At 46.4% G+C, this 26845-nt stretch overlaps 1 protein-coding gene and 1 non-coding gene across 2 annotated transcripts; one reads left to right on the forward strand and one right to left on the reverse strand.

Annotated features, from left to right (window-relative positions):
- Window positions 1-744: 744 nt before the first annotated feature.
- LOC125998528 (U12 minor spliceosomal RNA) lies at window positions 745-893 on the reverse strand. Its single transcript, XR_007492073.1, has one exon. It is a non-coding gene; the product is annotated as a U12 minor spliceosomal RNA (small nuclear RNA).
- Window positions 894-13975: 13082 nt separating this feature from the next.
- On the forward strand, window positions 13976-26483 carry TMEM40 (transmembrane protein 40). Its single transcript, XM_049766107.1, has 9 exons — window positions 13976-14048; window positions 20468-20521; window positions 22603-22638; window positions 23035-23064; window positions 23799-23849; window positions 25472-25543; window positions 25719-25793; window positions 26287-26349; window positions 26413-26483. Exons 1-9 carry the CDS (start codon window positions 13976-13978, stop codon window positions 26481-26483), a joined length of 525 nt encoding a protein of 174 aa, XP_049622064.1.
- The last annotated feature ends 362 nt before the right edge of the window (window positions 26484-26845 follow it).

Raw genomic sequence — 26845 nt, forward strand, 5'->3', positions numbered from 1 at the left:
TCAGATTCTTTGACATTTCAATTCCATCATCTTGTTATGTCCTGAAATTACCCTTACCCCAGGCCCTGAGCTAAAAGTAGCCCCCGGGCACTATTGGATGTGGTCCACCAATAAAAACAATGAAAAATAAAATAAAATAAATGAAAAATAAAAAAAAACACCACTGCTCAATAAAAACAATAAAACAAAGAAATAAAAACATTTAATATATTTAATTTCAAATTTCAAAAGTTAAGATATTTAACTTTTTGAAGTTAAATAAACATCTGAAGAGTTAGACATTGATTCTGGGGTAGGGAGATAAAGCATCTTGACTGAAAGGTAAAACTGTCCTACATGAAACAGGCACCATGTAAAAAAGGCTTCTTCGAGGAAACAAATCAGCAGTTACACATTTGTGTGTGTGTTTTGTTGTTTGTTTGTTTGGGGTCCATACCTGGTGATGCTCAGGGGTTACTCCTGGCTATGTGCTCAGAAATTGCTCCTGGCCTGGGGACCATATGGGACGTCAGGGGATGGAACCGCCATCTTGGCTAGGTTAGGCACATGGAAGGCAAATGCCTTACTACTGCGCCACCGCTCCAGCCCTACACATTTTTTTTTTAATAGCCTAGATCCCTTAATCCTGAAGTTGACATTTGACATTAGCCACTAGCAGACTAACGACCACTTCCGCATTTCAAAACTCCAGCATTTTGCCTCACCTGCCCCTTTGCACAATCTGTTTTTCTGGCGTAAGAGGGTAGGGCAGATCTCTCCACTCCAGCATCCCGTAAAGTAGGTGGGTTAATAGGAAGACATCCCTTACCCTTGCAAAAATTTGTCTCACATTAGCAGTGAGGATTTGGCACCACCCCAAATTGTTATTTTCCTTACTCATAAGTTTAAGGCATAGCAGTTACACATTTAAATCAAAGGCTAATTGTTTGGTCTCATGTAGTTGTTTGGGAATTCATTGGTTCTGACTTCTTTTCTTTTCTTGCTCTGCGCTCAGAAATCACTCATGGCAGATTCAGGGAACCAGATGGGATACTGAGGATTGAACCTGGGTTGGCTGCATGCAAGACAAATGCTCTACCCACTCTGGCCCTACTTCTAATTCTTAATAACTTTTTTTTGGTCATAAACAGTAATGCTCAAGGCTTACTCCTGGTCCTGAGTTCACTCTTGCTGAGGTTTGGGGGACCACATGGGATGTCAGGTATAGAGTTGGCTACATACAAAGTGAATTCTCTACCCACTGAACTATATCTCTGGCCTAGATTTTGGGGGGGGGTCACACCCGGCAGTGCTCAGGGGTTACTCCTGGCTCTATGCTCAGAAATTGCTCCTGGCAGGCTCGGACCATATGGGATGCCGGGTTTTGAACCACCATCCTTCTGCATGCAAGGCAAACACTTTACCTCCATGCTATCTCTCAGGCCCCAGGCCTAGATTTCTTAATTATTATTTTTTCTTTTTGAGCCACACTTGGCAATGCTCAGGAATTACTTCTGGTTTTACATTCTTATGCACTGCTTCTAGCCAAAGATCAAACCTGGGTCAGCCACATGCACTATGCTGTACTATTGCTCTGGCCTCTTAATAATTTTTTCCACTTTTGCCTTTTTTTTGGTTTGTTTGTTTGTTTGTTTTTGGGCCACACCCAGTGACACTCAGGGGTTACTACTGGTTAGGCACTCAGAAATTGCTCCTGGCAGGCTCCGGGAACCATATGGGATGCTGGGAATCGAACGCAGGTCTATCCTGAGTCAGCCACGTACAATCACTTCGGTCCCCACTTTTGCCATAATTTTTTTATATAAACTCTTTAAGTACCATGATTACAAGCACAATCATAGTTGTGTTTCGATCATTAACAGAACATCCCCTTCATCATGCAACATTCCCACCACCATTGCCCCCCCTTCTCCTTCCCATCCCCTACCTGTATTCAAGAAGGCTTTTACTACAGTTACTTTTTATTTTTCAAGTTTAGTAAGCTCTTCTTCTCCTCCTCCTCCTCCTCCTCCTCCTCCTCCTCCTCCTCCTCCTCCTCCTCTTCTTCTTCTTCTTCTTCTTCTTCTTCTTCTTCTTCTCCTCCTCCTCCTCCTCCTCCTCCTCCTCCTTCTTCTTCTTCTTAAAAAAAAGTACAGTAGGGCCCGGAGAGATAGCACAGTGGCGTTTGCCTTGCAAGCAGCTGATCCAGGACCAAAGGTGGTTGGTTCGAATCCCGGTGTCCCATATGGTCCCCCGTGCCTTCCAGGAGCTATTTCTGAGCAGACAGCCAGGAGTAACCCTTGAGCACCGCCGGATGTGGCCCAAAAAAAAAAAAAACAAAAAACAAACAAAAAAAAAGTACAGTAATAATGGTGTGAGAGTGGCAATTGTTGTTTGTATAGGCCCAGAAAAATATGGGGAAAATGGGTGGGGGGGAAGCCTTGGTCTAAATACAAGGAGACCTTACCCCTGAAGTTGTCTGGCATAAGACCGACTCTGGGCTCCAGGCATTCTAGGTTGTCCAATCACTGAGTCATTCTGTGTGCTCCCAGTGAAATTTTTTTGCTGTTGTTGGTGTCAGGTTCCTGTAGTTAAAGATTCTGGTTTCTGTGCATTTCCTTCATCGAAGTCAGGATGATGTGGAGCAACTTCTAGTTTCACCTCATTATTAGATGCAGAGAGCCCTGCCCTGCAAGCAGGCTGTTGCTGTTGCTAAGTCGTCTGGGTGTTAAGAGAACACTCTTCAGAATAAGTCAATGCCAGGGTAGCGGCAAGGTCTTCCCTGGTAGAGACTTTTGCCATATTTTAGGTATATCACTTTATTTGAAGATTATGTATTACATAGTTGCTCATAATGTATGTGTTCTAAGACCAATAACCCCATCCTTATAAAATTCCCTCCACCATTGTTCCCAGATTCCCATCCATTTCCAAGCCTATCCTCTTGGCAGGCATAAAATAATATATTTTATATTTCTTGTTTATAGGTAAGTGGAAATTAAGCTTTTTAAAAAATAAAGTACAATTGTGGGCCTGAGAGAGACCGAAGCAGTGGTGCAAGGGGTCAGGCATCAACCTCGGTTCTATCCCCGTGTCCCATATGATCCCCCAAGCCAGGAGCAATTTCTGAGTGCAAACAAAAACTAATTTATCTCTCAATGAAATCATTGAGGTTTGCTCAGCAATTTGTTGCTGTTGATCTGCTGCTTTTTGTTTCGTTTCTAAACATTAGGTGACTTTGAATCCACGTTGCTTTCTAGATTTGTGTGTTTTTACTGACACTTCTTATTACGTTTTAAGAAACAAAACGAGCGAGCAGGAGAGATAGCACAATGGTAGGACATTTGCCTTGCATGTGGCTGACCCAGGACAGAGCTAGGTTCAATTCCCAGCATCCTATATGGCCCCCATACCTGCCAGGAATGAGTTCTGAGTGTAGAGCCAGGAGTAACCCCTGAGCACCGCTGGGTGTGACCCCCAAAAAACAAAGAAACAATTAAAACTTCAAAGATACCTAGTAGTCAGCATTCATATTTATTATTATTATTATTATTATTATTATTATTATTATTATTATTATTATTATTATTATTATTATTATTTTGGTTTTTGGGCCACCCCCGGCGGTGCTCAGGGGTTACTCCTGGCTGTCTGCTCAGAAATAGTTCCTGGCAGGCACGGTGAACCATATGGAATGCTGCTTGCAAGGCAAACACCGCTGTGCTATCTCTCTGGCCCCGCATTCATATTATTTTAATGTATTTAATGTCATCTCTTTTATAATACAAAAATATTTTATTTTAAAAACTTTATGATTTTACTGATGGTCTAATTTTCTCATAAGTAGAATGTTGTTTGGTTAGTTTCTTTTTTTTTTTTTTTTGGGCCACACCCGGTAATGCTCAGGGGTTACTCCTGGTTATGTGCTCAGAAGTTGCTCCTGGCTTGGGGGACCATATGGGACACCGGGGGATCGAACCGCGGTCCGTCCAAGGCTAGCGCAGGCAAGGCAGGCACCTTACCTTTAGCGCCACCACCCGGCCCCTGTTTGGTTAGTTTCATGTGTGTGTGTGTGTGTATGTGTGTGTGTGTGTGTGTGTGTGTGTGTGTGTGTGTAGTAGTGGGAGATGGGGGTTCACAATTATCAGTGCTCAAGGCTCACTCCTGGTGATACTGGGGGACCGTATCCAGTACCAGGGATTGAACCAGGGTTGGCCATGTGCAAGGCAAGCACATTAATCCCTGTGCTATCTCTCCAGCTTCAAGCATGTCTTATTTTGTTAAGTCATGTAGTTTATTAAACTGATGAACCCAATCCAATGAAAGGATAAAGATGAAATAAGTCTCATTCAAAAGTGATCTCCAGGGCTGGAGAGATAGCATGGAGGTAGGGCGTTTACCTTGCATGTAGAAAGACAGTGGTTCGAATTCTGGCATCCCTTATGGACCCCCGAGCCTGCCAGGAGTGATTTCTGAGCATAGAGCCAGGAGTGACCCTGAGTGCTGTCGGTATGACCCAAAAACAAACAAAAAATAAGTGTCTTTAGCTAACTATTGAGAACACTAGACATGGACAGTTAATGAATCTATGCACTTATAGAAAAAGAAGGGCACTAAGATACACTTATAGTTGTTCAAAATACAACTATAAAAGCAGGAAGCAGGGCCCAGAGAAGCAGGGCACAGCGGTGTTTGCCTTGCAAGCAGCTGATCCAGGACCAAAGGTGGTTGGTTCGAATCCTGGTGTCCCATAGGGTCCCCCGTGCCTGCCAGGAGCTATTTCTGAGCAGACAGCCCAGAGTAACCCCTGAGCAATGCTGGGTGTGGCCCAAAAAAAAAAAAAAAAAAAAACAACAACGCAGGAAGCAACAACATATATTTGTTCACCTGGGGCTTGTCCCAATATATATACACACCATGTCCTCCCAAATCAGAAGGCTCAAAGATGCTCTTGAACACGGCATTTTAAAATACATATTTTCAATATTTCTTTCTTATCTTTTTTTTCTTTCTTTTTGATTTTGGGGTCACACTGGACAGTGCTCAGGCATTACTCCTGGCTCTGCACTCAGGAATCGCTCCTGGCAGGTTCAGGAGACCATGTGGGGTACTGGGGATCGAACCTGGGTCTGTCCAGGGTCGGCCAAGTGCTAGGCAAACACCCTGCTGCTGTACTATTGCTCTGGCCCCCCTTATCTTTTTTTTCTTTCTTTTTGATTTTGGGGCCACATTTGGCAGTGCTCAGGCATTACTCCTGGCTCTGCACTCAGGAATCACTCCTGGCCGTGCTTGGGGTGGGGGACATATGGGATGCCAGGGATCAAATCAGGGTCAGCCATGTACAAAGCAAAAGCCTTACCCACTGTGCTATCATTCTGACCCCTCTTCCTTCCTTTGTTTGCAAACTGCTGCCTCGATTGAGTTATTCAGAACTTTTATTTTAACTTTTTAAAATATAATTTAAAACTATTTTGTACCAGTACAATATATTAATTTTACAAATGTAAAATTTTATCAGTTGTTAAAGCATCTGCAAATAACCACACAGCCTACTTGAGCTTTATTGCACAATATCTATAAGAAAATATTAATTTTTAAATTAGAAAACATAAAAATGCTTTCCATATAGAAGAGACTGTCTGATTTTAAAGACAATACTCAATAAGAATGTCTACACAGAAAATAACTTTCACAGGAATCCAAACTGGACTGATGCTTCAGCAGATCCGGTACAAAGCACTATCTGAAACAGTCCTCGATACTTCCTTCAAACTGTATCATCATTCTTCATTAGAAATCTAGAGGCCAGGGGCCGGGCGGTGGCGCTGGAGGTAAGGTGCCTGCCTTGCCTGTGCTAGCCTAGGACGGACCGCGGTTCGATCCCCCGGCGTCCCATATGGTCCCCCAAGCCAGGAGCAACTTCTGAGCGCATAGCCAGGAGTAACCCCTGAGCGTCACAGGGTGTGGCCCAAAAACCAAAAAAAAAAAAAAAAAAAAAGAAATCTAGAGGCCACTCAAGGTGGTTTCTTAAGAAAACTGAGGGTTTTATTTTATTTTTCATTGTGAGCATTCTGAATATTCCTAACATGTCAAAACAACATTTCAACTTAACAGCCATTTGCTGGTTTTTTTTTCCTATGTGCAAAGATTCTCTGACAACTGGTTTAAACAACTATTTTGATGATACTTTACTTATGCAAGTAGAAAACATCCAGTGAAATATGCTTTCAAAACCTGGTCCTTTACAAAAATCAGTTTATAAATTTGTGTCATAAAAATTAGTGTCAAGACCATCGAGTTTGTCTTTATTTTGTTTTATGTTGACTCTCCCAGAGCTGGGATGGCAATTATTACTTTTTTTTTTATGTAGTGTTAATTGGGAAATCATCCAAGTACTAACTAACTAAGCTGGAATTCCAAGCAGATTGGATGATAAATTTTAGTGGGATAAAACCTATAGGAGCTATTCAGAACTTAATTTTAACTTTTATAATGTATTTGTTGGTGGAAGTGTTTGAGTCACAACTGGCAGTGTGCAATATTTATTCCTGGCTCTGTGCTCTGAAATCACTTCTGAAGGGAAACAGGAAATCATATGCAATGCCATGGGTCAAACCCAGGTCAACCAAGTGCTAGGCCAGTGCCCTTCCTTCTGGGGCCTCTTACTCCTCCTATGAGAATGGGCTACGAGGCTGCTCTGTGATAGGGGCTAGGAAATGCTTCTGCAGAACAACTGGACCATCCCTCTTTCTGCCCCATTTTAGCAAAAGGGCTTCTTCAGTGCCAGAAGTGACAGAAACCACCCCAGGCTGTCAAAATAGGATTGCTTTGGTGTCTCAGCACGTAGAGAATCTGGGAGGAGACATGACTGAGGTCAGAGCAAGAAGAGACTCCCCAGTGCTGGCTCTGTGTCATTCTGGTCAGAAAAGGAGGGCCACAGGAGAGAGAGAATGGTGGTCCACTTTGGTCAAAGGGCAGTGACCCTTCAGAATAATTGCGTCAAAAGTACCGCCCATTTGAGGGGTGCTTGTCCAAGCCACAAATACTTTCAATGGTGATGCTATGTCTCGGGGATAGCTTTGGGATTTTAGGGCAATAATAGATTAGTTAAGCACTCAGACTAACCCCTGGAGGGCCCATTCCAAGATGTATGTCCATTGGGGTTGAGTTTCCTCAAAGCCAAGCTTGGTCTAGTTGTTAGAAAGAACTTAAGAGGGGCTGGAGCAGTGGTGCAAGCGGTAGCCTAGGATGGACCGTGGTTCGATCCCCCAACATCCCATGTGGTCCCCCAAGCAAGGGGGTTCTATTTCCTGCCCAGACTCGTCCAGCTGCATTTGCCCAACCTCTGTCTGCATCCCACCCTATTTTCTTTGCCAGGTGGGGCTTAGGGCCGTATAAGAAACCTGTGGGGCTGGAGAGATAGCACAGCGATAGGGCGTTTGCCAGTTTGATTCCTGGCATACAATATAGTCCCCTAACCTTCCAGGGGCGATTTCTTAGTGCATAGCCAGGAGTAACCCCTGAACGCTGCCAGGTGTGGCCCAAAAACCAATCAACCAATCAATCAATACATAACATAGTTTTTTTTTTGGGGGGGGGTCATACCCGGTGATGCTTAGGGGTTACTCCTCGCTATGTGCTCAGAAATTGCTCCTGCCTTGGGGGACCATAAGGGACACAGGGAATCTAACCCAGGTTGGTCCTGGGTCAGCCACGTGCAAGGTAAACGCCTTACTCTGTGCTATCACTCTGGCCCCAAGTAAAGTTTTGTTGTTGTTGTTGTTGTTTTTAAAGAAGCATTTGGGGCCAAAGAGATAGCATGGAGGTAAGGCTTTTGCCTTTCATGCAGAAGGTCATTGGTTCGAATCCCGGCATCCCATATGGTCCCCCGAGCCTGCCAGGAGTAATTTCTGAGCCTAGAGCCATGAGTAACCCCTGAGTACTGCAGAGTGTGACCCCAAAACCAAAAAAAAGAAAAAAGAAAAAGAAAAAAGGAGCCTCTGAAACAAAAGACAAAGTCAGCCTGGTCCTGAGATGTCATTTGTTCCTGTGTTCCTGTTTCTTTGTTATTTTAGGCCTCAGTTTCTCCACCTGAGCATAGAACAATAATCCCTAGCCTCCTTGCTGGTAAGTGAGAATACAGCAAGGAAGGGGTTGGAGAGATAGCACAGCAGTATGGCATTTGCCTTGAGTGCAACTGATACAGGATGGATGGTGGCTTGAATCCTGACATCCCATATGGTCCCCCAAGCCTGCCAGAAGCGATTTCTGAGCACAGAGTCAGGAGCAACCCCTGAGCACTCCTGGTTGTGACCCAAAACAATAAATAAATAAATAAATAAACAAACAAACAAACAAACAAATAAGGAAATTCAGCAAGGTGGTCAGGGGAACAATGCGAGGAGATTTCAGCTCCTGGTTTCTGGCAAAAGCAGGAGCTTAGGAAATAGGGGCCATACTTAAGGGGAGATCCAGTTCGGCAAGAAATGTGGGTACAAAAGCTCCACAAACCTATGAGTCAGCAGGGCTGGGCCTTTGAGAGGAAAGTGCTAGAAAGGCAGGCATTTCCTTTTCTTTAGGATAAGCCAGGGGCCTCAGTACAAGGCCTGGAAACCCCGGGAGAGGGGAGGGACTCTCTCTTGGGCCAGGGTCACATTCAAGGTTATATCTCGGGATTGGGGAGCCTGTGGATGAGCTTGATCCTCTCCCTGAACCCCCATATCCCCTGCGTAGATAAACTAGGTTCTTGGGGAGAGGGGCCATGGCTCTTTCCCAAAGCTGCTGCTTTTTTCTTCACTTGTGTCTCAGCTTCCTGAGTCCTCTTAGCTCTAGCTTATGAACTTGAACCTTTCTTTTTGTTTGTTTGTTTGCTTTTGGGCCACACCTGGTGATGCTCAGGGGTTACTCCTGGCTCTGTGCTCAGAAATCGCTCCTGTTTTGGGGGACTGGATGGGGTATCGAACTGAGGTCTGTCCTGAGTCAGCTGTGTGCAAGGCAAATGCCCTACCTCTGCGCCATCGCTCGGGCCCCTTGAGTGATTCGGTATTTGTATATGTTCGATATTTGTATATATACCACCACAATAAGTCTAAGTAACATTTGACAATGCTTGAACTTTAATTTTGAGGGATTGAAAGAAACCATTCTCAGGTCTCAGAGGTCATTGGGCGATGTTTCAAGTACTGACCAAACTGGGGATCAAAATGGGGTCAGCTACATGCAATGCATACATCTAATCCCCGGGACTATCTCTCCGGTTCACTGAATTGAATTTTTTTTTCTTGGAGCACTGGTGCATATCTGCCAGTGTCAGCCATGTGCAAGGCAAGCACTCTACTGCTGTGCTATTGCTGCACCCCAAAAAGCATCTCTTGAGTTGTCTATTCAGTCCTTTTCCCACTCCCTGAGGTGCTCAGGGATCCATACAGTGCCAGGGATTAAAACTGGGGCGTGGTGTGTGGGTGTGTACAAAACATATTCTTCCCCTGACCTCTAGGTCTCTCCTTGCCCAATTCTTCTGGGCAAGACTTTCCCATGCTGGGAAAGGGACCTTGGCTCTTTGAATATAGAAAGACCTCTCCAAACTCACTCCCAGAATCTCCTTCAAGAACATATCCTGGAAAGGGTTGGAGCAGTGGCGCAGCAGTAGGGCGTTTGCCTTGCACGGGCTGACCTAGGACGAACCACGGTTTGAACCCCCAGTGCCCCATATGGTTCCCTAAGCCAGGAGCGATTTCAGAGCACATAGCCAGGAGTAACCCCTGAGTGTCATCGGGTGTGGCCCAAACCCCCCACTCAAAAAAAAAAAAAAAGAACATTTCCTTGGCTGGCACGATAGCACAATGGGTAGGGTGTTTGCCTCGAATGCTGCTGACCCAGATTGGATCCTTGGCATCTCATATGGGCCCCCAAACCTGCCAGGAGTAACCCCTAAGCATCACTGGGCATGGCCCAAAAATAAATAAATAAACAAACAAACAAAAAGAACATTTCCTAATGGATTCTGATTTAACCCCTGAATTCTCACAACCTGTCGACGTGCCTCAAAATTCCCTGAGGACAATGTTACAATGTTTGATCATAATGTTCTCCCTCGCTAGCACATAATAGATGTTGAATTAGTATGTGGGTGTAAGAGAGGTCAGGATTTTGTTCGACTACAAGTGTAAAAAAAAATTCTAAATAGAGGTGTAAGTAAAATGGCGTTTGCTTTCTCAACACTGCTCTGCAAGGAAATGTTGTGGGTGACTGATGTGAAATGAAAAGAGGGGACAGCCTCGAGGAGGGACTCTGCTGCTTCCTTCTCTACCTTCCTACCTTGGTCATCCGTGCTTGGGGATCCAGGACGGATGGAGTCTGCTCTGAGCTCCTGCGCAGTGCGGATCTCATGTCCCACTACCCCCACGAAGCGGCTGTTAAATCACACATGACATCCCTACACAGTATGGAAGGTGACCCCTGACTCCCGATTTCTCAGGGAGCCATGAACTTAAGCTGGAATTTTCTCTTGGCAGAAAAGGAAAGTCAGCCCTAGACTTCCCCAGGCTTTTCAGGTCTGTTACCTTCCCTCAGAAAAGAATGTTTGGAGGATAGTGAATATTGAATTAGAACAGTTTTTTCTTTGTTTGTTTGTTTGTTTGTTTTTGGGTCACATCCAGTGGCACTCAGGGGTTAGTCCTGGCTCTGTGCTCAAAAATTGTTCCTGGCAGGTCCGGGGGACCATATGGGATGCTGGGGTTCGAAACACCATCTGTCCTGGATTGGGTGGGTGCAAGACCAACACCTTAGAGCTGTGCTATCTCTCCGGCCCATGAAATAGAACGGTTTTATTAAAGATTGTGAGGAAGGGGGCCAGGAAGGTGGCGCTAGAGGTAAGGTGTCTGCCTTGCAAACGCTAGCGTAGGACGGACCACGGTTCCATCCCCCGGCGTCCCATATGGTCCCCCCAAGCCAGGAGCGACTTCTGAGCTTATAGCCAGGAGTAACCCCTGAGCATCAAACGGGTGTGGCCCAAAAACCAAAACCAAAAAAAAAAAAAATAGATTGTGAGGAAGAAGAGAGAGAATGATGTTTCAAGAGAGAACGTGGACTTCTCCAAAGGGCTGAAACCACATCTCAGAGAGAGATGCAGGTCACCCCAAAATGGGGAGGCACACACTTGCCTTTGAAAAGTTAGTTTTATGGGTTCCCTCAATGTGGGGCTGTCTGTTTTCATTTTATTTTGTGTGTGTGTGTGTGTGTGTGTGTGTGTGTGTGTGTTTGAGGTATACCCTGGGGTGCTCAGGGCTTACTCCTGACTGCACTCAGGAATTACTTCTTTTTATTTTACTTGTTTTTAATAAATATCTTTATTTAAGCACCATGATTACAAACATGTTTGTAGTTGGGTTTCAGTCATAAAAAGAACACCTCCTGGGGCTGGAGCAGTGGTGCAAGTGGTAGGGCATTTGCCTTTCACGTGGACAGACCGAGGTTTGATCCTCTGGTGTCCTATATGGTCCTCCCAAGCCAGGGGCGATTTCCGAGCTCTTGCCAGGAGTAACCCCTGAGTGTCACCGAGTGTGGCCCAAAAAGCAAACAAAAAATGAAAAGAACATACCCATCCTTCACCAGTGCAACATTTCCACCACCAGTGCCCCCCTACCCCTGCCAATATTCAAGACAGGCATTATCAAGATGTCCACTTCTATGTCCTTATGAATTTCTCTCTGGAGGGGGCCCTGCCATTTCTGGCTTGTGCTGGCACCACTTAGTCTTATCAGACCCTCAGTTCCTGTGTCCATAAAATGGGTCCAGACACAATTCTTTGATCTGCTTTAGGGCTAGTGACAGAAAACCATGTTGGTTTTTTTTTTTATTATTATTTCCCATGAACTAATTGCTGAGTTCCCCCCTCACCCTGCCACTGGGCCCAGCTCTCAGTAACTCAACCTGCTCTCTACATTTTCTTGGCTTTTCCTCATGGTCACAAGATGGCCACTGTAGCTCCTGCTATTATAGTTATGATGCCGGAAGAAAAGACAGACACAACAGCAGCCATCTCAGAAGAGAAAGAGGGCTGGAGAGTTAGTACAGTGGGGAGGAAGCTTGTCTGTATGCCACCAATCTAGGTTCAATCCCAGCACCCCATATGGTCCCTCAAGCACCATCAGGAGACATTCCTGAGTGCAGAGCCAGGAATAACTCTTGAGCATTGCTGGGTGTGGTTAAAAAAATCCTTCCCAGGACTCCAGCCAAATCTATTTACTCATTGCTCTAAACTGGGTCACATATTGGGGCCTAGTGATAGTACAGCGAGTAGGGCACTTGCCTTGCATTCAGCTAATTAGGGTTCAAATTTCAACATCCTATAGAGTCCCCCAAACCCTGCCAGGATCGGTCCCTGAGTGTAGACCCAAGATGTAAGCACTGAACACTGCTAGGTGTGGCCCCAAAATCCAAAACCCAAAAACTAGGTCATGCGACTCGTGCCTCGATACAAGAGAGACCAGAAAAACAAGCTACTAATTGGAGCTGAAAGTACAAAATAGAATTTTGGTTAGCCAGAAGACTGGTGTGTGGAATAGGAAATATGGTGGCTGGTGAAGCAATGAGAATAGAGCTTCCTGGAGGAGGTGACATTTTAGTTATATCTGGAATCAGTTAAAATTTGGACAATAGGAAAGCATGGCTGAGGTCTGAATATGCTCTGTGTCCTGGGAGGTGGAAGGGAAGGAGCAACTGCAGCAGAAAATTGATGTTTCAGTTGGGTTGACTTCCGGGATCTTTGGCTTTGGCCCTCCGCTCCCTTTTCCCCCCAATTTTTTTGGCCACACCTGGCGATGTCAGGTGTTACTCCTGGTTCTGTGCTCAGAAATCGCTCCTGGCAGGCTCAGGGGACCATATGGGATGCTGGGGATCAAACCTGGGTCCGTCCGGATCTGCAGCATGCAAGGCAAACACTCTACTGCTGTGCTATCACTCTAGCCCCCCTTTCCCCAAATGACTGCACAATTCTGCTCCACCTAAATTTCTCCTTGAGACTCTCAGGCCTCAGATGTATGTGGTCAGCCCTGACCAGATCACCTCTGACCTACCCTGAGCATCAGTTGGATTTGCTAGCTAATAATGTTCTTTTCTGGGGCCAGAGCGGTGGTGCAGGGCATAAGGCATCTGCCTTGCATGCACTAGCTTAGGATAGATTGCAGTTCGATCCCCTGGTGTTCCATATGGTCCCCCAAGCCAGGAGCAATTTCTAAGTGCATAGCCAGGAGTAACCCCTGAGCATCACAGGGTGTGGCCCAAAAAACAAAAAAAATGTTCTTTTCTGACACTTGGCTGAATTCTGCCTGAGACTATATATATATATTGGATTTTTTGTGTGTGTGGTTTTTGGGTCACACCCGGTAGTGCTCAGGGGTTACTCCTGGCTCCATGCTCAGAAATTGCTCCTGGCAGGCACGGGAGGGGGGGGGACAGGGACGGGGGGACGGGACCATATGGGACCCCAGGATTTGAACCGATGACCTTCTGCATGAAAGGCAAACGCCTTACCTCCATGCTATCTTTCCGGCCCCATACATATTGGATTTAAGGGTCATACCCGGCAACGCTCAGGGATTACTTCTGGCTCTACGCTCAGAAATTGCTCCTGGCAGGGCAGGCTCGGGGGACCCTATGGGATGCCGGGATTCAAACCACCATCCTTCTGCATGCAAGGTAAACACCATACATCCATGCTATTTCTATGGCCCCTTGCTTTAGATTTTTACATTAGTAAAACATATACAAACATATATGGTGGAGGCTGGAGAGAGAATACAGTGGGTAGGGCCTTGCTTTTCGTGTGGCCAATTCAGATCCAATTTTGACATCTCATATGGTCCCCATAGGTTACTGGGAGTGATCCCTGAGCCGGGTACCAGGAGGAAGTCCTGAGCACCATCAGGAAACAAACCAAAAACTGTCCACTAAAGAGTTCTTCTTTGTTGTTGTGCTTCCTGCAGAAAGGAAGAACATGGCGACTTCAGGACCCTCCGTGCCCACAGAGGAACATAGCCCAGAACATGGAAACACTGAAGATCTCCACTGTAAGTTTGTCTTCTTGCACCCCCTGGGCTGAACCCCTGGGTGGGAAGCACAGGCCCTGCTCAAATCTGGCCAACACCCTCCCTGGACCCTCAGAGGTTTTTGGAACTGCAGTCAGGGAGTTTCGGGGTGGGAGTGCTCATGCCTGGTCCAGGAATGGGGAACAAGGAGACTCTGGGGGGGCTCAGAGCCCTTCCCTTGCCTGGAGTTTAAGGAGCATCTAAGTTGGCACCATACCTCTTCCATGGCATAATGGGGCCTTTGAACCCCATCAAGGGGTTCCTTATTCAGAGAATTTTAGCTCTAGCCTTCCTTTAGGGTCTCTAAGCCTAAAGCTCCTGCAGTCCCCCTCAGCCATGGAGGATCTAGTTCTCCAAGTCCAGGGGGAAGTATGGGGTGGCTGTGGGGTCTGTGGGTGGCAGTGGGGGTGACCATCTTGCCTGTGTGTGCCATCCAGATGGAGAGAAGGACACCCGCCTGAAAGCAAGGGAGTCCGGACACCGGGAGACACACAAGCCAGGCTCTTCCTCCTCCTCTTCCTCCTCTTCTTCTTCGTCTTCTTCCTCCTCTTCATCCTCCTCTTCTTCTTCTTCAGGTATAGCAAAGGTTTCTTATTAAAGCAAAAGCTTATATAGGGTTTTGGCTGAGGGGGAAGGTACCTGGAATGTATCCTGGCACCACACACACACAACACACACATGCACACACAAATTCACACACACATTCACACACGCACTTGCATGCAGCATTTACAGAGAAAAACATTCTACCAGGTTGTGCTCAGGGGTTACTTCTGGCTCTGCACTCAGAAATCGCCCCTAGCAGGCACGGGGAACCATATGGGATGCCGGGATTCAAACCTCCGTCTGTCCAAGATTGGTTGTGTGCGAGGCAAACGTCCTATCGCTTGTGCTATCTCTCAGGCCCCAGGTCTTTGTTTTGTTTTGTTTTGTTTTTGGGTTTTGGTGGGATTTTTTTTTACATTGTCAGAAGTTAAACTTTGGATCTCACATATGCAAACCATCAGTTTTTATTGCTGAATCACCGTCTCCCTAACTTTTTTTCTACTCTTCATTCTTTTTTTTGTTTTGTTTTGTTTTTTTGGGTCACACCCGGCGCGGTGCTCAGGGGTTACTCCTGACTGTCTGCTCAGTAAATAGCTCCTGGCAGGCTTGGGGGGACCATATGGGACACCGGGATTCGAACCAACCACCTTTGGTCCTGGATTGGCTGCTTGCCAGGCAAACGCCGCTGTGCTATTTCTCTCCGGGCCCTTTTTGTTTGTTTTGTTTTGTTTTTGGATCCCACCCGGCTGCACTCAGGGGTTCCTCCTGGCTCTACGCTCACAAATAGCTCTTGGCAGGCTCAGGGGACCATATGGGCTGCTGGGATTTGAACCACCGTCCTTCTGCATGCAAGGCAAATGCCTCACTTCCATGCTATCTCTCAAGCCCTTCCTTGTTACTCTTTGGTTTGTTTGGGGAGGGTCAGACCCAGCTGTGCTTAGTGCTTACTCCTGGCTTTGTGCTAAGTCATCGCTCCTGGCAGGGTTCAGGTACCATAGATGGTGTCAGGGTTTGAATCTGCATCATCCACATATAAGACAAGTACCTTAACCATTGTCCTCTCTCTCCACCCTTTTTACTCTCTTATCTAGTGTCTCAAACTGAATTTGTAGCAGCAGCTTCAGCATTTGTGGAGCACAAACTCTAGGCCAGATGCTGCCAGGAGCCCTATTTGTGTAATAACGCCATAAAGTAGCTCCCATGGCCCCCTTTTAGGACAGTATCATCATTTCCAATTTATAGGTGATGGAGCTGAGGCCCAGAGAGGCTTCCTTACCTGCTTAAAGGAGGCTCAGGCAATTTAAGAGGGGCCTGGAAGTCTCTTGGGGAGCAACGGGGGTGGTACTGGTCTCCTCTTCCAGCAGGAATCTTGCTTGGAGAATTTGTGTTACACAGCGGTTTGGTTCTGAGGTTTGATTTTTGTTTCTTGAGGCCACATCAGGGTGTTGCTCTGAGGCTTTTCCTATTCTATGAGATGAGGCAGCTCAGCTCTCAGTCAGTGTGGGGGGACCATGCGGGTGCTAGGGATTGAACCCAGGTGCCCCCAATCTTCTGAACTCTCTCTCTCTCTGTGCACCTGGGTCTGAGGATTGGTGCAATCAAAGAGTTCTTTTTTTTTTTTTTTTTTTTTTTTGGTTTTTTGGGCCACACCCTGTGACGCTCAAGGGTTACTCCTGGCTATGCGCTCAGAAGTTGCTCCTGGCTTCTTGGGGGGACCATATGGGACGCCGGGGGGATCGAACCGCGGTCCGTCCTAGGCTACGCAGGTCAAGGGCAGGCACCTTACCTTCCAGCGCCACCTAGCTCCCGGCTCCCAATCAAAGAGTTCTTGAGCAATATTAAAACAAATAGATAAAAGCTTGTAAAGCACTGCCTTGAGGAGTGAAAGCTGCACTTCGAGAATTTGCATGGCTGAGAATCAAACTCAGACCTCCTGTAAGCACAGTAATGTGCCCCAGTCTATTGAGCTATCTCTCTGGCCCCTAAGCAACAAATATTTGTTTTTTCATTAGTTATTTCATTCGTTTCTTTCTTTCTTTCTTTCCTTCTCTTTCTTTCTTTCTTTCTTTCGTTCGTTTCTTTCTTCTCTCTTCTCTTCTGTTCTCTCTTTCTTTCTCCCATCTTTCTTTCTCTCTTTTCCTTTCTTTCTTTTTCTTTCTTTCTTCTTTCTTTCTTTCTTCTTTCTTTCTTTCTTCTTTCCTTCTTTCTTTCTTTCTTTCTTAGTTTCTTTCTTTTTCTTTCTTTCTTCTTATCTTTCTTCTTTTCTTTTCTTATCTTTCTTTCTTTCTTTCTTTCTTTCTTCCTTTCTTTCTTTCTTTCTTTTCTTTCTTCTTTCTTTTCTTTCTTCTTTCTTTCTTTCTTTCTTTTCTTTCTTTCTTCTTTCTTTCGTTCTTTCTTCCTTCCTTCCTTCCTTCCTTTTTCCTTTCTACTTTCTCCTTCCTTCGCTTCTTTCTTCCTTCCTTCCTTCCTTCTTCCTTCCTTCCTTCCTTCCTTCCTTCCTTCTTCCTTCCTTCTCTTCCTTCCTTCTTCCCTTCTTCCTTCCCTTTCTTTAATTTCTTTCTCATTAATTTCTGTTCTTTTTCTTTTCTTGGTTTTTGAGTCACACCCCGCTGCTCTCAGGGGTTTACTCCTGGCTCTGTGCTCAGAAATCACTCTGGGCAGGCATGGGGACCAATGGAAATGCTGGGATCAAACCTGGGTCTTCCCTGGCTCAGCCACGTACAAGGCAAACAGCCTACCTCTGTGCTATCTTATGCTCTCCTTTTTTTTTTTTTTTTTTTATGGCTTGCTCATGTCTTTTCAGAAGGCCTATGGAGGCAACAGTGATATGTTAAAAATTAAAGTCCGGGCCCGGAGAGATAGCACAGCGGTGTTTGCCTTGCAAGCAGCCGATCCAGGACCAAGGTGTGTTGGTTCGAATCCCGGTGTCCCATATGGTCCCGCCCCGTTTCCTTGCCAGGAGCTATTTCTGAGCAGACAGCCAGGAGTAACCCCTGAGCACCCGCCGGGTGTGACCCAAAAAACCAAAAAAAAAAAAAAATTAAAGTCCATGGCACCTCGCAATTCCAGAATTGAACTCCTTCCTCAGGCCACAGGCCTCACTTCAACTGCTGTAATTTGGAGAAGGAACTCCAGATATGCCACCCACTCTAGCTTTATATTTTGTTCTCTGTAGACAGTAGTGATGAGGGACCTAGCATTCCAGAGTAAACAGAAAACCAGGACCAGGTGGAGGCACTGGGCTGGTCCCGAAGGATGGCTCTCTGGGTAGGTAATAGATCTTCTTCCTCCCCGGCCCTCTGGCTCCAAGGTAAGTGTCCTAAGGGCTGCCCAGGCCACTGCCCAGGCTCCGAGCAGTGTCATTGAGAGAAAGAACCACCCCATGTGACAGCAACACTGATATGAGCAACCCTATTCCGTTGGGGCTCTGTGCTAGCTGCATTTGTTAAGTGACAGAAGACAGATGTCAGATCACTTCCTGAGTCTGCTCTCCTCGAGGCTTCAGGAAAAAATTCACACGTCATGTCATTGTAACTAAGAAGGGAAGGAAAAACATGAGCATGTTAAGAATGTTCGCTCCAGATGGTTAAATTATATGGTGCTTTTAATTCTCTCTTTCTAGAACGATCAGGTTCCAGAAATAGTTGACAAGAAGAAAATATGTCTTATTTCTACAAATACAAGAAAATAATTTTCTTGTTGTTGGTTTTTTGGTTTTTTTTTTTTTTTGGCTTTTTGGGTCACACCTGGGGTACTCAGGGTTTACTCCTGGCTCTTGCACTCAGAAATCACTCTGGCAGGCTTGGGGGGGGGTACCATATGGGATGCCGGGATTTGAACCCGGGTTTGTACCAGGTCGGCCTCTTTCAAAGGCAAACACCCTACCACTGCTATTACTCTGGCCCCCCAATAAAAACATTTATGGCAGGCAGTTTGCTCTAGATATGAGGTAGAAGACTGCCAGACTATATGAGTTTTCATCCTCAGCCTGGTTTGAATTATTTTTGAATTGATTCCGACTTGTTCATCTGGGGTTGGAGGGTATGGCATGTGGAGTTATTGTACAGTCCCCGAATCAAATAATTGTAACAAAATATTTTCTTGGATCAGAGAGAGAAAAATGGACTGAGGACGAGGTTTTGTATACAGGAGACCCAGGTCTGATCCCTGGAAACCACATGGTCTCTTAAGCACCAGACCAAAAGTAGCCCCTGAGCACCTCCAGTTATAGCCCCAAAACAACAACAAGAGGGCTGGAAAGATAACACAGTGGTAGGGCCTTTGCCTTGCATGTAGCAGACAAGGCTGGATGATGATTCGTTTGGGTAAAATAAGGTGTAACCTAACAGGGGGCCACACCTAGGCAGTACTCAGGATTTACTCCTGACTTTGTGCTCAGGAATCACTCATGGTGACTTCAGGGGACAATATGAGGTGCTGGGTATCAAACCTGGGTCAGCCACATGCAAAGCAAGCTCTACCTAGTTGTTACTATCTCTCTCACCCTGAAAATAGAATTCTTTTTATTTTGTTTCTAGAGGCATAACTCAGTTGTACTTAAAGATTACTTTTAGCTTTTCACTCAGCAATGACTTCCTGGTGGGCACCGAGCCATATGGGATGTCAAGGACTAAAATCCTGATCCACCATATGCAAAGCAAATGTCCTAACCCACTGTACAATCATTCCAGCCCTGATATTTTTTAAATGATGATACATCGGAGCACACTGTGGGAAGGAAAGATTGTGCAGTTAAGCACCTAGCACAGACACTAGCACATGAGGGGGTTTTTATCACGATGCCTGTGACACTGGAGTTTTATGCATCATGTAGTTATAAGTCTGAATTCTGGGGATAAAAATGACTGGAGGGAATTAGAGAGATAGTACAGGGCTTAAGGCACCTGCCTTGCATATGGTAGACTCAGGTTAAATCCCTGGCACTGCCTATGGTTTCCTCAAGCATCTCCTAAGCACACAGCGAGGTGTAAGCCCTAAACTCCACTGGGTATGGCCCTAAACACACATATATACTATGTATATATGTATGTATGTATGTATGTATGTATATATGTATAAACTCAGTACCAAAAAATAATTGGGATGGGCCAGGGAGGGCTGGAGCACAGACTTTGTATGCAGGATCCCTAAGCTTGATCCATGGCTCAGCATAATCTACTGAGTACCATTAGGTGTGGTCCAGGAAGGAGAAAAGAAGCAGTTGGAAATACAGACTTAGATGAGGCCAGAGTGGTGGCATAGGCAATAGGGTGTTTGCCTTGCATGCACTAACCTAGGACAGACACGGTTCGATCCCCCAGCATCCCATATGGTTCCTTAAGCCAGAAGCAATTTCTGAGCACAGAGCCAGGAGTAACCCCGAGCATCACCGGGTGTGGCCCCAAAACAAAACAAACAAATAAGCAAACAAAAAAAGAAATACAGTCCTAGACAACAGATTCAAAGGCAAATACCAGGCCTTAGAGCACCAGGTCTGAGTATAAACATAATCCCCCCTCAATCTCTAGTGAGGTTGAGTTCTGAGACCATTGGGTTCTGGAAGACCCTCAGCATAAGGATGGGGGTTACATTTCCCCACAACTAGTGATATTCAGGGGCTACTCCTGGCTCTATGCTCAGGAATCACTCTGGTGGTCCTTGAAGGACCATATGGGATGCTGGGTTGGGCTTTGTGCAAGGCAAATAATGCTCTACTTGCTGTACTCTCTTGTTGCCCTACCACTCCAGCCCTGGTGTTACTTTCTTAGGATTCCAGGTCCCTGGTGGTGGAAGCTGCTGTGGGGTGCTCTGTCCAGGGATAAAGGTAACAAACTAAAGACTCTATCTCCACCTAGATGCTGAGCATGGAGAGTCTGATGTCTCGAAGGATGAGCTTCAGATCTACAGAGGTAATAGGGGTGTCAGCAGCTTTGCCAAGGGTAGAATCGACTAAGGGCTAAACCAAGATAGTGAATAGATTTTATAGTCTGAAGAATTCTGGGGAATGAATGTGGCCAGGCCATGGTTAGGACATAGCATATGGGGATGAAGTCAAGAACTTTCTACCCAGACTAACCCGAACTTTCTCCTGACATATAACCTTGACCAGACAGACACCCCATCTTGCTGGATCTCAGCCTGACAATGATATATGATCTTATACTAATCTGCTGAAGGAATACCTGTTTGTTTCTGTGATCATGGCAGTAGGGATAAAGTTAGGGAGCTTGGCTAGATGAGCCTTAATGAAATGGGGGAAATGGAAAACCAGTTTGCCAAAGAGCCAGTCAATGTTCTTTATCCAAATATTATGTGTGCTGTCTTCAAATAAGTCATCTTTAATATGCTTTAAAATTTTATTTATATTTTTAGATTTTGGGGTCCCACCCAACAATGCTCAGGGTTTACTCCTGGCTTTGCACTCAGGAATTATTCCTGACAGATTTGGGGACCATATGGGTTGCAAGGATTGAACCTGGGTCAGCTGCTTGAAAGGCCTTCATAGAACTTCTGCAAAACTTCTTCAGCTCCATATCTGCTTTTTGTTTAGTTTGCTTTTTATTTTTATTTATTCATTTATTTATTTTTGGTGCCCAGGGCACTCAGGGTTCCTCATGGCTTTGCACTTAGAAATTTCTCCTGCCAGGCTTGGGGACCATATGGGATGCCGGAATTTGAACCACCATCTGTTCTGGATTGACTGCGTGCAAGGCAAATGCCCTAATCTCTCTGGCCCTCATGTTTTATTTTTATTTGTTTTTGATTTTTGGGCCAGTGCTTTGGTGGTGCTCAGTGGTCATTGCTGGATGCTGCACTGAGGGGTTTCTTGGCTCTGTTCTTTTTTTTTTTTTTTTTGGTTTTTTGGCCACACCCGGTGACGCTCAGGGGTTACTCCTGGCTATGCGCTCAGAGGTCACTGCTGGCTTGGGGGACCATATGGGACGCCGGGGGATCGAACCGCGGTCCGTCCTAGGCTAGCGCAGGCAAGGCAGGCACCTTACCCTCCAGCGCCACCTGCCCGGGCCCCTTGGCTCTGTTCTTAGGGGTAGAGCAGTGCTTGAGGATCAAACCTGAATTGGCTGCATACAAGGCAAACAAATACCCTACCCACTGTGCTGTCACTCTGGCCCTTGCTTCGCATTTTTAAAGGTATTAGATCCCTGGCAGTGTTTGGAGGCTCTGTGGCTACTCTCAGGACACATGGCCTGACATAATTGGTGCATGGTCTGCAGTGTGGCACTGTCCAGGCACCCAGGAACAGAGATGATGGTATAGGGTGAGATGTGTCATGCTATTCTCTTAGCTGTGTGGGATTGAACCCGTGTCACCACACATGCAAAGCACATTGCTCTGTTCTTTAAGCTTTCTCCCCAGCCCTTATCTGAGTTTTCAAGTTGTCTTTTTTTTTATCTTTTACTTTTGTATTTGGAAATAATAGGTATTACTTGATTTATTTATTGTCATGCTGAGGATTAAACTCTAAAGTAAGGCAAGTGCTCTACCAATAAACTATTATCTCAGTGTAGGAAAAGTAGTTTTTTATAATTTATTGGCTAGGCAATACTCAGAAGTTATTCCTGGCTAGGAATGAAACCTGAGTCGGCCATATGTAAGGCAAACGCCCTCACCATTATACTAAGGGCCAGAGCGGCATCCCATATGGTCACCTGAGCCTGCCAGGAGCGATTTCTGAGTGCAGAGGCAGGAATGACCCCTTAGTGCCACTGAGTGTGACCCAAAAACCAAAAATCATTTTTTTTCACCCCACTGATCTATCTTTTTGATCATCAAGATGTCCGTCTTTAGCTCTAGATTTCTGGCTTCTCCTGAGAAACTGAGCTGAGATTCAGGCCACTTCCTGAGCCTGCCTGCCTTCAGCAGGACTGGTGGGGAGACTATCCCTTTGGAAAGAGGAGCCCAAGCCAACCCTAAGCAGGATCCATCTTGGGCAAAGTGGTGGGGTGTGACCGATGCTTCTCCTTCTGTGCAGGGACCCATGGAGAGCTGGTACATTCAGGAGAATCAGGTGAGTTTGGGGTAAAGGGGGGGACATCAGTGATAGAGTGGGTGGGTTCTGTACATCACCTGCCCTGCCCCGAGAACCAGCTACTTTCTGGGTGCACAAGAATGCAAGTCCATTTAGGGGCTGAGTCTCCATCTTGGGTCCAGCAGCTCTTGGGTCTCCATCTTGGGTCCAAAAGGCTGGTGGTAGCTGCGGCACAGTGGCCAGAGGAGATGGGAAAGGAAGCTTCAGGCAGAGGTCAGGGGTGTGTGTATCACAGCTGATAGGGACAAAGATCTCTTGGGGGCTGGAGAATGCAAGCACAGTGTTTTCCGGGCTCAACCATGGACTCTCCCAAGTAGAGCCCCTGGGAGAGATCCTAGCTGCTCTTAAGACTAACACTGTGTCTCTTGCTTGCAGGACTTCGAAGAAGAGGTTCAGACATGGCCGGTGGTAATGCACACGCTCAGAGCAATAAGTGTTGGGCGGCAGGTTTGGGGGTACATGCATGGCCTGAAGGGTGAGTCGACCTTTTTCAATGTCTCTCATGTCTGTCCTGGGAAGGAAGTCATCTGTCCCCAACGCAATGTCCTGGTGATTTAGGAAAGGGACTTCTGGGGGGCCGGAGAAATGGTACAGCAATAGGGCATTTGCCTCACATGTGGCCGACCCAGGAGGGACTCGGTTCGATTCCTGGCATCCCATATGGTTCCCAAGCCTGCCAGGGGTGATTTCAGAGTGCAGAGTCAGGAATAGCTCCTGAGCACCGCTGGGTGTGGCCCAACAACCAACCAATCAATTAATCAATAAATAAAGTTTATAAAAAATAAAGAAAAGAGACTTCAAGGCCCAAAGGAAATGGGACAAAACACAAAACTCTCGCCTGAGGAGGTAGGGATGGGTCCTGGGATTCCAAGGATAGTTCCCCCACCATTATACTCTGGCCTGGTCTGGTCTGGTGCCTGCTATGACCTGTGACTGCCCTCTGGCCCAGCAAGGAGAATCCAGGATCCAGGGTGCCATTTACAGTGAGCAGGGGAGAGATAACTTCCCATGCCAAAGTTAAACACTCTCTCTCTCTCTCTCTCTCTCTCTCGCTCTCTCGCTCTCTCTCTCTCTCTCTCTCTCTCTCTCTCTCTTCTCTCTCATCTCTCTCTCTCTCTCTCTCTCTCATTCCTCAGGAGAAGGGGAAGTGGAGGCCTCTCAACTAAGAAAACTGAATATAAAGAAAGATGGTAAGATGTGAACTCAGCGATAGAGAATTGCCCTGGCTAGTGCAGGCTGTGGATTTCAGCTGACTCCACAAACAAATAAACAAACAAAGGGCTGGAGAGATAGTATTAGGTTAAGGCACTTTGCAGGCCACTGATCCCAGTTTGGTCCCCTACGCACTGCTGAGAATGACTTCAGAGCACAGAGCCAGGGAGCAGCCATGAGCACCAAGAGAAGCAACCATGTGGAATCTGAAACCTGTATTCTTTTTATGGGGGGGGGGGGTTGGGTTTTTGGGTCTCACCTGGCAGTGCTCAGGGATTACTCCTGGTTTTATGCTCAGAAATCGCTCCTGGTAGGCTCGGGAGACCATATGGGATACTGAGATTCTAACCACCATCCTTCTGCATGCAAGGAAAACGTCTTACCTCCATGCTATCTCTTGGGCCCAAAACCTGTATTCTTTTTTTTTTTTTTTGGTTTTTGGGCTACACCCTGTGACGCTCAGGGGTTACTCCTGGCTATGCACTCAGAAGTTGCTCCTGGCTTCTTGGGGGACCATATGGGACGCCAGGGGATCGAACCGCGGTCTGTCCTAGGCTAGCGCAGGCAAGGCAGGCACCTTACCTCCAGCGCCACTGCCCGGCCCCAAAACCTGTATTCTTTACAGTTGTTTTTCATGTTCCTTTGACAAATAAAGGCTGGGCAATTCTTCATGCTTGGAGATCTCTTATCTGCCACCCTGTAGGGAATCAAAGAATCAACAGAAAAGAGGGTTGGGGAGAAGGGCCAAAGGGTAGCATATACTTAGTTTTGTTTTGTTTTGGTTTTTGCTTTTTTGGTTTTGGGGTCATACCCAGCAGCACTCAGGGGTTACTCCTGGCTCTAAGCTCAGAAATCACTCCTGGCAGGCTCAGGGACCATATGGGATGCCGAGATTTGAACCACCGACCTACTGCATGAAAGGCAAACGCCTTACCTCCATGCTATCTCTCCGGCCCCAGTTTTGTTTTTTTAGAGGGGGCTACATGCAGTGGTGTTCAAGGCTTACTTCTGGCATTGCACTTAGGGATCACTTTTAGAGGGGCTCTGGAACCATGTAGGGCACTGGGGATCAAACTCAGATTGGCAGGGTGTAAGGCAAAGGTCCTACCCTCTGTACTGTTGTTGTCCCAGCCCCCAAGGATACCCAACATGCCTGGTCCTGAAAATAACCTCTAAGCACTGTCTGGTGTGACTTGAAAACAAACCAACAGAACCAAGAAAGAATAAATCCAAATAAAAACATCTTAAGTTCGATAAACGTCAGAAAAATAATAAAGGTGATCAGGGTTAGAAAGGAGTGAGACTGCCTTGCAAGTAGCCGATCCAGGACCAAAGGTGGTTGGTTCGAATCCCGGTGTCCCATATGGTCCCCCGTGCCTGCCAGGAGCTATTTCTGAGCAGACAGCCAGGAGTAACCCCTGAGCACCGCCGGGTGTGGCCCAAAAACCAAAAAAAAAAAAAAGAAAGGAGTGAGACTTGGGATGCTCTGTAAGTGGGGCGGCTCTGGAGTCTGTCCCGGGTCACCTGATGGTCCAGCAGAGATGAATATTTAAAGAAAATGAAGCAGATGGTAAGTCAAGTCCCCGGTTTGCCTCTACAGATGAGTTCTTCCATTTTGTCCTCCTTTGCTTCGCCATTGGGTCCTTATTGGTGTGTTACCACTACTATGCAGGTGAGTGGGGATAGGGCTGGCTTGGAGGGGTGTGTCCTATGGGGGGGTTGTCCTGATGATGGGCATGTCATGCGGGCATATCAGGAGGAGGGACATGCCCTGGGGAATGCCACCAAGGGACAGGGTTTTGGAAGGGCAGGGCACATAGATTGACCTCTGCCTTCCTACCCTGCAGACTGGTTCATGTCTCTTGGCGTTGGCCTGCTCACCTTTGCCTCTCTAGAGACCGTCGGCATCTACTTCGGGCTAGGTGAGACCCCCTAATCTATGCACCTCCAGGGTCAGGTGGCCACACCAGTCCCAGATGCCCACCAAGGGCTAGAAAGCCATCACCCAGATCATTTTGTAAAAGATGTCTCTATGCTGGTGTTTTCTTTCTGACCATTGCTCAGGTCATTGTGATGTTGTTGGCAAAACCCAGTGGGGGAAAAATGGCTAGTTCCATGAAAATGCAACAAAAACAGTCGAAAGGGAGGAAAAATACCCAAAATAAATGATTAAGTCCAATAAGAAAACAAGTTAGTTAATGGAACCTGGTACTGGATTCACTGAGTTTCCTGGTGCTGTTATCAATGCCTGTGTTAATTGTTTTTAATAGTGATAACTAGTGCTATTTTGTAAGTAAACCTACTGCCTGAAATTCCACCGGGAGCTTTGCATGTGTGGTTAGGCCTTTGCTCGAAGAGGGGGTGTCTAGTCTCGTTGGGGCTCAAAGCTCAGTTGCCTTTCTCTGCTTCCTACAGTGTACCGGATCCACAGTGTCCTGCAAGGCTTCATCCCTCTCTTCCAGAAACTAAGACTCATGGGTAACTCTCCCGCCATTTTCTTGTTGACACTGGCCCAACCCATCAGGCTCTTTTGTTGTGCAGGAGGGTTAGCAGGGAAGAAGGGACAGAGGGTCTGGAATCGGGACTTGGGGACTGAGTTCCACTTCTCATGACCTGGAAAATAAGTATAATGATGCCTGTAGCACAAGGGATCATAGAAACCAAGTAAAGCATGAATGCAAAAGTCGTTCAGCATGAAATGCCATAAAACAGGGGCCAGAGAGATGACTCTGTGGGCTAAGCACACACTTTATATACAAGGTTCAGTCTTCAGCACCACCATATGGTACCCAAGTACTCTTGGGGGGACGGGTTTCCCAACCACAAAGCTGTGAGTAGACCTGGAGTACTGCCAGCTATGGTGTAGCCTCAAAACAAACCAAGACTTTTTCCTACTCCTGATGGGGAAATGCCCCTCAGAGGGGCAGAATGGCTTTCCCAGGGTCAGACAGCTAGCATGGCAGGGTAGGGCTAA

The sequence above is a fragment of the Suncus etruscus genome, chromosome 20 (genome assembly GCF_024139225.1).
Source record: "Suncus etruscus isolate mSunEtr1 chromosome 20, mSunEtr1.pri.cur, whole genome shotgun sequence".
NCBI classification, from domain to species: domain Eukaryota; kingdom Metazoa; phylum Chordata; class Mammalia; order Eulipotyphla; family Soricidae; genus Suncus; species Suncus etruscus.

Excerpts from the sequence above, each read along its gene's own strand:
- TMEM40 (XM_049766107.1), top strand. The coding sequence starts at position 13,976 with ATGGCGACTTCAGGACCCTCCGTGCCCACAGAGGAACATAGCCCAGAA. Across the intron at positions 20,522-22,602 it reads TGAGCTTCAGATCTACAGAG|GGACCCATGGAGAGCTGGTA; the intron begins GTAATAGGGGTG and ends CCTTCTGTGCAG. Across the intron at positions 25,794-26,286 it reads CGGCATCTACTTCGGGCTAG|TGTACCGGATCCACAGTGTC; the intron begins GTGAGACCCCCT and ends TGCTTCCTACAG.